Consider the following 13,344-nt stretch of genomic DNA (forward strand, 5'->3'; position numbering starts at 1 on the left):
GTATTCTGTAATTCCGACATTTGTTCACTGAATTACTGTCTTAACTGTTGATTTTGCTGACTTAACTGTTGACTTTGCTGACCAATATCCTGACTAATTTGCCCCATCTGTTCTTTCGCTTCTTGCCTAATCTTTCCCATCTGTTCCTTCGCTTCTTTCATATGCTGCATTAATAACATTAACAAATTATCTCCACCTACTCTTCCCTGTGTAATTTGAGTACTCGTGGCGACGTTTTCATTGGAACCCTCTCCACACTACACTTGGATTACTGTTGGATGATAGTTCACGATACTCGATCCTAGGTCCGAAGTGTTTTCTACAGATTCACAGCCTACACACTTCTCTTCATTCATTTTCATGTTCTCATCATGCAACACTATTTCAAATTAGAAAATTAAAAGAACAGTTATTCATCTGAATTCCAGCGGCGCAGGCAGAGAGTCCATTATCATCAGGTCATGATATCCAAAACAAATGATTTGTGATCCTCCTATAGCAGGTAATGATTTTTTTTATCTTCCCATAAACTGTCACCACAAATAATTCTCTGGGCAAAAGTTGTCTTGCATTCATGTTTTTTACATAGCCTGAAACAGTCACTCATTAAACACAGTTCCAATTTCAAACATCAATCCTGGGTCAACTCCACCAGGTGTAATGATATCTACAGATCGTTAACGCTTAACTTAAATTTGTGTTTGCTTGGTTCATTGAAGATTGATAAGTACATCAGGAAAGTTTCAATCTTTACAGAATTGTATACTGACATTAGTTGACAACCGAACTGCACAGACTCCTGAGGTAAAAAAAACACTGACTGACTGACCGACCCTCTCTTGCAACCTCGCTGTGTCACTATACATGCAAATATAACAATTGTTACCATTGTTAATTTATTACAAAATGTAACTTACAACTAAAAACAATTTCATCTGAACTAACTGTTGTTACATTTGTACAGGTTAAACATATAATGTAAAATAACATATTATATTTATCATCATCTTTGGTTTTTGTGTGTGAAAATTAATTCACAACCTGATTTCAACAATTATTTTGATTTTACTTTAATTTTGTAGTTAGTGACTGTATGGATTTTATTGCTAATATTTGTTTGAAGTATACACATCCTGCTTCGGCAGATTACATAAATTAAATACACACGTTTTCTAAGGTACCGGAATTTTGTAAACTAGGGTGGTGTAACTAACAAGAGCTAATTATCTGTGTAATTTTAAGCACCCTTAATTACAATGAATTACATAAAAATGAGTAAGAAATCAAATTACATCACTGGATAATAATTGTTATTTTCTTTTGAATCATTTTGTGTTAGGTAATGTACCAATTGCAATTATGGTAATTAGAGGCATTAGTTATTTATGCCAACATTTCCATAGCCCCTTAATATTTGTTGCTAAACATTTATTATCTCAGTTTCATGATTTGATATTCAATTTAGAGTATGTATATCTTTTTGTTAATGACAACAATCTACACTCCTGGAAATTGAAATAAGAACACCGTGAATTCATTGTCCCAGGAAGGGGAAACTTTATTGACACATTCCTGGGGTCAGATACATCACATGATCACACTGACAGAACCACAGGCACATAGACACAGGCAACAGAGCATGCACAATGTCGGCACTAGTACAGTGTATATCCACCTTTCGCAGCAATGCAGGCTGCTATTCTCCCATGGAGACGATCGTAGAGATGCTGGATGTAGTCCTGTGGAACGGCTTGCCATGCCATTTCCACCTGGCACCTCAGTTGGACCAGCGTTCGTGCTGAACGTGCAGACCGCGTGAGACGACGCTTCATCCAGTCCCAAACATGCTCAATGGGGGACAGATCCGGAGATATTGCTGGCCAGGGTAGTTGACTTACACCTTCTAGAGCACATTGGGTGGCACGGGATACATGCGAATGTGCATTGTCCTGTTGGAACAGCAAGTTCCCTTGCCGGTCTAGGAATGGTAGAACGATGGGTTCGATGACGGTTTGGATATACCGTGCACTATTCAGTGTCCCCTCGACGATCACCAGAGGTTTACGGCCAGTGTAGGAGATCGCTCCCCACACTATGATGACGGGTGTTGGCCCTGTGTGCCTCGGTCGTATGCAGTCCTGATTGTGCTCTCACCTGCACGGCGCCAAACACGCATACGACCATCATTGGCACCAAGGCAGAAGCGACTCTCATCGCTGAGGACGACATGTCTCCATTTGTCCCTCCATTCACGCCTGTCGCGACACCACTGGAGGCGGGCTGCACAATGTTGGGGCGTGAGCGGAAGACGGCCTAACGGTGTGTGGGACTGTAGCCCAGCTTCATGGAGACGGTTGTGAATGGTCCTCGCCGATACCCCAGGAGCAACAGTGGCCCTAATTTGCTGGGAAGTGGCGGTGCAGTCCCCTACAGCACTGCGTAGGATCCTACGGTCTTGGCATGCATCCGTGCGTCGCTGCGGTCCGGTCCCAGGTCAACTGGCAGGTGCACCTTCCGCCGACCACTGGCGACAACATCGATGTACTGTGGAGACCTCACGCCCCACGTGTTGAGCAATTCGGCGGTACGTCCACCCGGCCTCCCGCATGCCCACTATACGCCCTCGCTCAAAGTCCGTCAACTGCACATACGGTTCACGTCCACGCTGTCGCGGCATGCTACCAGTGTTAAAGACTGCGATGGAGCTCCATATGCCACGGCAAACTGGCTGACACTGACGGCGGTGGTGGACAAATGCTGCGCAGCTAGCTCCATTCGAAGGCCAACACCGCGGTTCCTGGTGTGTCCGCTGTGCCGTGCGTGTGATCATTGCTTTTACAGCCCTCTCGCAGTGTCCGGAGCAAGTATGGTGGGTCTGACACACTGGTGTCAAAGTGTTCTTTTTTCCATTTCCAGGAGTGTATTAACAATCACAAGAATTTACTTCATCTCAGAAGATTCTGTACATGTTTACAAAGAAGAATAGGTTTTTTGGGCAAACTGAACTGAACGATACCTATAGAAATACACATAAAAGGCCTTAAGAAGCACTGATTTGGAACGATAAATACATGATGCGTATAAAAAAAAAGCTGGTATCAGACACTTCATAATGATCTGGGGAGAGGCTGTAGCATTATACTAGCATACATTTCTGCTAACCAAGGAAAGTTGCCACTCACCATATAGCAAAGATGCTGAGTTGTGATACGCACAACAAAAAGATACACAAAATTAAAGCTTTCGGCCATTAAGGCCTCTGTCGGCAGTAGACACACATACACACACGGCCTTAATGTCCGAAAGCTTTAATTGTGTGTATCTTTTTGTTGTGCCTATCGTAACTCAGCATCTTAACTATTCTATCCTTTCATTGACTTTGACCATTTGTTCGAGGTACTGTACCATTATATGTTTAGTATGTTACACTTTCTTCACAAGTGCATCTGTCATTGATCATTTCATCAAATGTGCAAGGGTTATCCACATACAGTTTTGTACTCATCATCACTGTTCAAGGAATTAGGTGACTGATTTTTACATGTTCTCTGATGGAATGGAGAATACTATAAAATTCTCTTCCTGTACTGGTACTATCCGATTTGTGTAGCCATTCATATTTCATCAGCCTTTTTAGCCCTTTGCTGTCAATGATGCTCTCTTTATAATCATTGCTAGAATGTTTATTTTTGTTTGAGATATTACAGTAACTGCAAATTTGTTTATTCATGGACATATATTTTATCTTTTTATTTTTAAGGTGTTCTGCCCATACATGCTATGCATTATGCTGGAGTTCCAGAGGAAGATGTTTGTGACTCAAGTGCAACTAATGGGAAGAATGGTGCTAGCAGTACAGGATGGTCCCGTATATCTACTCCAGATTCACTTGAATGGGACCCTGTTGAGGCTCCCTTGGCTGCCATGTCTGAAGCTCAGGCAGAACTAGATGCTGAAACAGAACAACTGCTCACTGAAATTGAGCGTCTAACTTCAAGAGCCCTCAGGGAAACTGGAGACTGGAGTAGCTGATTAATCCTTTAACATGTCAGAGTCTTGTAAGATTTATAGAACTGTTATGACTGATTATGTGTGCATTTTTGTACACAGATTTTGTGGTTAACATGTACAACATGTTCAACTAATTACTTGGGTGCTGTTTGAAGAATATGCAAACTATTTTGTCATTTTCCTGACATCATAGGATAACTTTAATTTTGTCACAATTCTATTGTGATCAGTTCATAGAAAAAGATCACACCTTATTTTTTTGTAGAATTATTTAACTTCTTAGAACACATGCATGTCATTGTAGTAATAATTTATGCTTTTTTTAAAAAAAAAAGGTTTCTTATATTGTAAATTGTTTCTTTACTATATCATTTTAAATATTGTTGCAAAACTGCCTCCTTTTTTTAATTGTACCTTGTGAAATTTTGCTCGAAAGCTGAAAAATCTTTGAACATTTGCTCTGTTTTCTGCTCTGTGCCAGTGTTTCTTTTTCCCCTCCTGAATGTTATCATTTTGTGGTTTAGGTATCTTTATGAAATGACATGTTCCTTATCAAACTAAATTCTTGTAATATAACAGTGTTTTAGTGCATTTTAAGATGTCAGATCTTGTGTGCTTTCACAGTGTTTGACAGAAATTATCCAGTTTTGAAATGATCTCTGTGAGAGGTTACATTTTTATATGTGATTATACATAATGGACCTATGAACTGAAACATGTTGTTTTCTTTTTCTGCTTTTTACGCTTGTTGTCCACACTCTGCCAAGAGATTTTCAGTATAGTAATGTTGTGTGTGTGTGTGTGTGTGTGTGTGTGTGTGTGTGTGTGTGTGTGTGTGTTTTAAGAATATGTGAGTTATTTTCTATTTGATATACATGTTACTATTTTTTTCTGTCGTTTCAGAACATCACATTGGCAGTTTTTATTTTTTGCAAGTTTAATATTAAATGCTTAGTTATGTTTACTGTTGTGATGGTGATTTTGTCTTTATTTATTCACAGTTTTAGGACTGTCTTTGTAAATGATATAGATCCAGATCATAACAGATATTTAAATTGTATTACTTATGGTTTGCTGGAGGTTGTGTGGATGAAATTGCCCTCATTGTAACTATCTAGAGTAGCATGGGGGAACATACAAAAGTATTGAACATCTGTTTTTACATCTCATTTGTGTATTTTTTTGTCATTGTGATCTTAAACTGAAAATATTGTAATGTAAAATGAATAGTTTGGCCTTTCCTTCAATGCTGAAGTATCTTTGGGCTGAAAGAACTGTAGAAAAAAATGTTATGTCCTGTTGTAGTTATTGTTTGTGCCTTATCATCTTAATGGTGATTCTCAAGTTCATAGACTGTATCTACATTAGTTTATCAGAAAGAGAATGGTGAGTAGTATAACTACTGAGTAGCACAAGATACAGACATGCAGTTTATGCCTTCATTGTTGTATCATTATCATTTGTTGTTTCGAAACAAATTCCAAAAGTTCATGTATTTTCTAAATACTTTCATGAATTGCCAGTTTATCTCCTATTAAATAGAACATGCACTTGCAATCAAAAGAAGGTATCTTCATTACTTATTCTACAACTACTTCTTTTTCGTAATTGTTTACTCTATTGTCAGTAATATATGTCAATCTGTTGTCTGTTCCCACATTACTAGTCCAAACCACCAATTCTTTTATAAAAATGGATGAGATTTGTCTATTACATGTTAGCCTTTTGCCTTGCTTGACCACATTGAGTTGCTAATAAGTTATTTGAAATCTTGTTGTTTTCTTAGATTATTTATTTATTTATATTATATATTCAAGTTGAGTGTACATATATCTGAAAGCATGGAATTCCTGTTTTTACACTAAGTATATACAATTTACTGATTTTTTGGAAATCTTTGCTACCATAAGAATTTCACATTCAAGAATAAAAATACATTTTACACCTAGTCCTCAGAGTAAGGAAGCAACCTGTCTTCAGACTAGTTTGTTGTGTCTGTGTCAGCTGTGCTACAGCTGTTGCAAATTTCGTGTCTAGAATAATGGTGCTCTTGTGTTGTTGTACATACCAAAACAATAGCTCTTTTATTTTATATTTCTCTTTATCTTGTCTATGGTTGGAAAACAGTGTATATTACACTTGATTCATTGCTTGGCAATGTAATGAACAGAAATATATCAATCTGCAGTCATTAAAAATTAATGATGGAGAAAATAGTAATATTATGTAGCAGGGTATGCTAAATCAATCCTTAACTGTTTTACAATCATCTAATGTGTCTGTGTGATACTGGGTTCTGTCGTTTTCAGTGTGGTCTTCACAACTATGCAAACCCTCCTGCATGAGTTTCTACATTATTTAAAGGAGAGAGAGAGAGCCATCTGTTTTCTCAACAATGTCTAGCATATGGCTTAACTAAAACTGATTTTTTTTGCTATGCGAGTCTTCTAGGCCACAGGTCCTCTCTTGTAGTATATAGTCTTCAATTGTCATGTTGCAAAATTACATCCTTAAACAATAGTCCATTTTCTGTGACTTTGTATCAGGAGTTTTTAAGTAATTTTTCAGTGATACACTATTGCCTTAACGTTAACTCTACAGTATCTGTATAGTATTGCAATGAGTAAATTCAATTAATGTTGCACCAAACATGTTTTGATCATTCTGGAAAATTGTAGTTGATGGCAGATTATTTTGGCCTTTCTCCATATAGATTTATTTTGCATTGATTTAATTGCATCATTGTAAGTAGTACTGCCAGAACACACAGTGATTTTGTTCATTCTTGCATACACACACATCAGTTTGCAGTAATTTATTTATTTATTCCTCCACGGCATCTCGCAGTGATATAGTGTTTGTCATCATAATACAATGAAAATGAATAGCTCAAAATATAAACACACACAGGTTATATAAGAATGCTTTTACGAGGGTAGGACAAGTGGTCCAGCTGTGATCTTGATGAAGGAGCCATCCTGGCATTTGCCTGAAATGATTAAGGAAAACTATAGGGACCAAAATCAGGTGGTCAGGCATTGCAAATTACATCTAGCCAGATGTGAGATCACTGTCTTAATGACTGCCTCATTCAGCTGGTCCCTATTGTACAATGTTCTTCGACTTACACACAGTCGATTTACACACAGTTTGCCCCCATTTAACGTATCATATATAACATAGTTTAGCAGTTCATTGCGGTACAATCTACTGACATCCGCAGGTGACTCCTTGACCATGAATGTGCTACTATGCCACTTATCCTAACTCCGTTCCCATAAAAATGTAACTAAGTCCCATTCACATCTTCATATCGTTCCCTCAGTTTGTGTGAAAAAATGAGTCAGTATCCCCCCCATGATGAGAGATATTGAGCTCGGGAGACTGATAAGACATTATTGTTTTGCACTATATATCTTGGCAAATGATTTTCCTTCACAGCATTACATTATGATCGTATATTGTTGTATGACAGAGTAAAAAATACTATTCCTCTAAGTAATCTTTAATTATGTAATATGCATTACTTATAAATTACTTAGCTGCCTTTTTTAAATAGATGTATTTTAATAATCATTTTTAATCCCAAAGTGGTAAACATGAGCCAGTAACTGTGCTGTTAATGCAAAGCAAGACCAATACAAAGGATTAGTAAAGGATCTCCCCTGTCCACTTTTTCAGAGTAAAAACTAGATTTCATATGTTGCAACATGAAGTTTGTTTATTTGCTCCATAAAAGCATATTAGAGAGTACCAGTGTTCAGATAGCTGCCAGGCCATTAAAATTCGAGATTTAGATTTTTCATGGTTTCCACAGGTTACTTGATATGAGTACCAGTATGGCTTCTCAGACAAGGCCACATTTAATTTTCTTTCCTTACCCTTGTTAAATTTGAGCTTGTGCACGTCTGTAATGTGCATGGTAATTGTTGGATGTCTCTTTCTTTTGACCTGGTTAGGGAGTGAAGCCAAAGTTTTAGAGTTATTATTCCATTTCTAGACTTTCTTTTATGACATATATGCATCTCCATATTGAATCTTTATTACTGCATTAATTTCAGCAACATTATTTCCATCTCTACTCAAAAATCACATAATAAAGCACTCCATCTTCAGGCCACAAGTGGCCCATCGGGACCATCCAACCGCTGTGTCATCCTCAGACGAGGATGCAGATAGGAGGAGCAGCGTGTGGTCAGCACACCACTCTCCCGGTCATTATGATGGTTTTCTGTAACCAGAGCCGCTATTGTTTGGTTGAGTAGCTCCTCAATTGGCATCACGAGGCTGAGAAAAATCACACAATAGATAGTCTTTTTCTTGTAACTCACATTTCAAAAGCAAAATACTTCACTGTTACGTAACAGGGTTTGAACATCTGTGCTATCTTAACATTAACAGGAATTTCAATGTACCATTTCCAGTAATATTGACAGCTTATCCTGATAATACAGCTTGACCAAATGAATTGTGCACCTCCAGTTTAAAAGCCAAATTTTGAACTTATTGTTGCTTCTTGGCTAGTCTAATTAGTTGCACTAAGCAATTGAAACTGTGTGCACACAACAGAAGAGTCATGTGAAGCAGCCACAATGAAACTGCTCATTTTAATTTATATTTATGTCTTTCTGTGTCAATACCTGGCTTTTTTTCCCTTTCTTTGCAAAAAAGACGAAAAATACTAACTGAAATGTGATTTCTATTGCTATATTTTATATTGTTACTTAGTAACCTAATAGTTCTATCACCTTGGAAGCTGTTGGCCAGTTTTCAGCTGTAGTCTAGGTGGTGGCCCTAACAAGGTACTGTTAGCAGGTTGGTACACTTCCCACTTCTCCTCCCTCAAAACATTTGAGATGAGGCTCCAGGCTTTTGACCGGCCAAGCAGAATTCAGCTGTAAGAGACAGAAAAAATCCTAAGATTGAGCTGGCATAAACTCTGCACGTATTTGTATTTTTGCCCTGGCAATGAGGCTTTCAGTCACTGAAAAACACCATTATAAAAGCATATTTTCATGTAATTTATGCTATCTAGGGCAGCAAACCATGAATCTACATATACATAATTAAACAGTCACCTTTGTCACTTCACTGGTCTTTTATACTATGATATAAAGTGTTGATAACAAATTCTCCACTTTGCTCTTTCACAGTATAAGATTTTTGTTGTAGCAGTACTATGAACAGTTTGTTTGTTGTACTGCTTCCAGATGATCAGCATAAAATATTTGCTCTAACAAAAAATTTACCATAAAAATGAACAAGCTAAATGCTTCAATAATGCAATATTAAGGAGTATAATGTGATGAGACCAGCTGAGAATATATAAACAATAAGCAACATTAATTATTAAATCTCTTGTCAACATTCCCCTATCCTATCCTGTGAAGTGCAGCATTACAAATGCTTTTGACCTTCTTTTAATCTCCATTATTCAGAATGGGGTTTCAGAGGTGTATTATTTAGATTAGATTTGCTAATCGAATGATAGTAAATCTAAGTTCATAGTTGGATGTTAGTTTTTCTATTTACTTAATGGTGCATTCCTTACACTCACATCTGGTGGAGACTAAACAGCAATATTTAGACAATGGAAAAGGTCTCTTAGCATGATAAAAGACAAAATTATGGATGTTTAATTCATCTTGATGTCTTTTTCCTAATGCTTTTCTTCTCCCCACCGCCTCCCCACTCTTCCTCCCTACCCTGCCCCTGACCAGACTGTTCTGTTAACTCACAATGTTTTGTAGTGATAAAATGTATAATTATTAAAAATAATGGTGGCTGAATTTCAGTCAGCTGAAAAAGTATAGCCATCAGGCCAAGCCTCCTCACACCAGTCTACACATAGATGAAAAAAGGCGTAAGCAATATTGTACTTCAGCATTCCATAGTTATCATATTTACCTAACATGAATTAGATATTTTTTTAATTTTTTAGCTTCCAGAATATCTTAATGTTGTACATATCATTGTTTGATTAGGTGCCTATTATTTACAAAAGTGAAGCATACAGACTGACTAAGAAATGTTTAACAACCTGAAAAATATCGGAATGTACGTTCAAAGTTAATTCTAGGATATGTGCAGACAAATGCACTTGTGGAAAATTAATTTTTGTAAATTATTCAGTTAATAATTTCTATTTTCTTGCCTCAATCATAAATTTGTTTCTGTCTTATTAAGATATAATCTGTGAAACACATGCAAGTTATCTCAAAACATGTATTTGTGTATGATCTATTCTTATTATGTAGCAGTAAAATTTTATTTGACCATAGACATTTATATTTTTTCTTTCTTATATATTTCATCTGGTTTAGTAATTGCAGCATCATTACTTCACTTATTGAAAATAATTCTTTCTGAACATAGCTTTAATTCTGCAACTGGAGGTACTAAAATCACATCACTGGAGACATTTAATATTGACAGAAATTTATGAGAGACTTTTTAAAAAAATGGAATTTTTCCTATATCTAATATATTAACAGAAGTTTTTCTCTTTGTATGAGAAGGGTACGTTATCATATAGCTAAATTTTATTGTATTAGTTGTGATGTTTGCAATAGTCTTTGAGGAATAATTTACAGATAATTAGAAAAACTATGTGACATGTTATTCCTTGACAATATGAATGAAGCTGAATCACTAATTTTAAAACTATAGTTTGATATAATGTTGGTATAATGTAGGTTTCAGAACATCTTTGAAGTTTTTTAATTATAGAAATGTTGAAAATAGAAATAAAATATAAATGTGAGCCCCAAATAATGAATTGTATTGAAATATTGGTTCTGCAGGCACAGAAAATACATTACAAATTTGTACTGAAATTGTACTGGGACCAAATATTTAAACCTGTTAAAATGTGCCGGAAATATTTATTAAACTTTTCAGTCTCTGTGAATTTATATATTATGTGAACACACAAAATACGAAGCACCTTATCATATGAGTTACATTATCTCAAGTTATTCGCCAGCTAAAAAAAGAGTTTGGGCAGAATTAAAAGCATTACCTAATTTAACTATTTTATTTGATAATCTATAAAAAATTTGTTTCTTAAAGGCCTTCGTATTGTTCAAGCAAAATAAACTGATGAATTTTAACTGGGCAGTGATACTAATGAAATATTTTGAGACTGTGTATTCAGTAAGTAATAAAAACTTGAGAAATTGTTAGTTTGATTCCATGAAAGAAACAGAGAAAAGATGTCACTACCAAAGCTTTTATGTTGTTTTTTTCCTCACTATATTTTTTGTATTACTTATTAATTTCTGCCACATTTGTAGTGTGTGTGTGTGTGTGTGTGTGTGTGTGTGTGTGTGTGTGTGTGTGTGTGTGTGTGTGTGTGAGTGCGCACGCGCGTGTGCATGAGCTAACTGTTTAACCCAAATATTTTATTTAATTTCATTAAAACAGTACAGACTTACTGAATCATTTAACTATTATTTATTATATAAATTGCATGATATATTTCAGCAGTACATTGCCATCTTAAGGTGCCTACAAAAGTGTGTTTCATTGTGTTAAATGTTGCCATCTTATATGATTATGTAATATTATTCCTGACTGTAGGAAATTTTACGTTCACGTGAAGAACCATGCCTGTTCAGATAATTTGTGTTCAGTAAGAATCATTACCTTCGTGCGGTACAAGTTTGTTTGTGCATGAAAAAAAACTACAGCACTTGACACTGCAAATTTTTAATCTTGGCTTTAATTGGTAACAAAAACAATTGAGTTGGAAAGCATGGCTTGTATCTTTAACAAAGAAATATTGCTGATTTAGTATGATAAGCATTGACGTGTTTAGTGTCGAGTTTATGAAACACTCTTTGTGTCTGACCTCTGTACGCTTTGCATGTACCAAAAACAATTTTGTATTTGCCTGAGTGGGTGTACTTACTGCCTGTGTGTGTCTGAATGACATCTGAATGATTCTTGTTTACTAAATATATTGCTTTGTGGTCTAATTGTGTTTTTATCTTTGTTGAAGAGCTTTTCATACATGGTAAACAGGCAATTCTTCGTTGTACTGTTACTCTTTATTTTGTGTATTAAAGTATCCACAAATGTATCATTATGTACATTTGACTAATTTTTCTAAGGTCTTTGTGACTACAGGGGACATTATTATCCCTGTTAACAAGTTCTATTTGTAACATGGAAAGAATAAAATAATTATCAATTTTCATTGTTCTTTCTGTATTTTCTGAGAGTTTCTTTGTCCTGTTCTTCTTGTAGGCTTTTTTAATTCTTAACTTGTATGTTTGGTAAAAGTTGAAAAAGAGAGTAATGTGATTACATACACTTTTTTACTTTGGAAGATTGGCAGTGTTTACTTTGGGTTGTAATGGAAACACCAGAGAGGGGTGTTTACAATTGGTTTTAAGAAGCAAATGAAAAAATTGGAGGCAGGTGTTTCATAGCAATGAACTGAAGGCTGGTTAGCAGAGGTTCAAAATTTTGCACCAAATCTGTGAATCGACCACTGTGGTGGCTCAAGTTCAACATAACCATCTTGAGATATGCAGTTTATTTGAAAAAAAGTGATCAGCAGCTACTGTAATAAAGTTCTGGCCCCTTTGTTGTATGTTCAAAAAAACATAAGAAATAGCAGCATGTTGTCTTGTACAATGTCACTATAAGGAAAATCAACCAGTCATCTATAGTAGACCTGTGAGGCACATGTAAAAGAAAACAGTATTCACTAGCTTTTGAGGTCTAGTTCTTTTTCTAGCAAAGGTACTCACATTCAGACATCGAGATGCACAGTCCTACTGCTGCGTTCCCTCGAGGAATTTCTGTCATTATTATTATAATTCATCAAAGATCTTTCAATGTCATATTCGCTTTGGTATTTTACGATTTCACTGTGGGTTTCAGTCCAGTGAGCGGTTGTAATTGCTGCAGAAGCTTATTCACTTTCCATCCAAAAAACAAATATTTTTTTGTCAGTGGACACTATACTATTAAAGACAGAAGCAGAAGGTTCAGATTTCTGCTTGTAGTTGCTGTAAGAGTTTAAATTCTGGATGTCATCATTGATTTCCGTGTTGTAACTGATGACTGGGCCAATTTGAGTCAGAAAGGAAGCAATAGTCATGCACCCATTTTTTTCTGACACTTGTAAGATATATGTGAAGAGAATGAGGAGTGTGGGCAGAGTAAATCTGTGTGCTTCCTTTGTTGTCAGTTGACACGTGACAACAAATGTGAAGAAGATAGGACAGTAACCCCAGATTAGTATGCCAGGGATGACTGCCTGGGCTGTTGTACAGAAGCCTGGACAACCAGCAGAATACAGGCATACTACAATTGTTGGTC

The 13,344-nt window shown here is 36.1% G+C and overlaps 1 protein-coding gene across 3 annotated transcripts in view; it reads left to right on the forward strand.

The window, feature by feature from the left end:
* The window catches only part of LOC126351169 (uncharacterized), a 58,228-nt gene extending 46,017 nt beyond the window's left edge, over positions 1-12,211 (forward strand). For all 3 annotated transcript variants that reach the window (XM_050002580.1, XM_050002581.1, XM_050002582.1), the window contains one exon: positions 3,761-12,211. In XM_050002580.1, the coding sequence (XP_049858537.1) occupies positions 3,761-4,032 (272 nt within the window). In that variant the 3' untranslated portion in view covers positions 4,033-12,211. The remainder of the gene's footprint in view (positions 1-3,760) is intronic.
* Positions 12,212-13,344: the final 1,133 nt, after the last annotated feature.

The sequence above is a fragment of the Schistocerca gregaria genome, chromosome 1 (genome assembly GCF_023897955.1).
Source record: "Schistocerca gregaria isolate iqSchGreg1 chromosome 1, iqSchGreg1.2, whole genome shotgun sequence".
Classification (NCBI taxonomy): domain Eukaryota; kingdom Metazoa; phylum Arthropoda; class Insecta; order Orthoptera; family Acrididae; genus Schistocerca; species Schistocerca gregaria.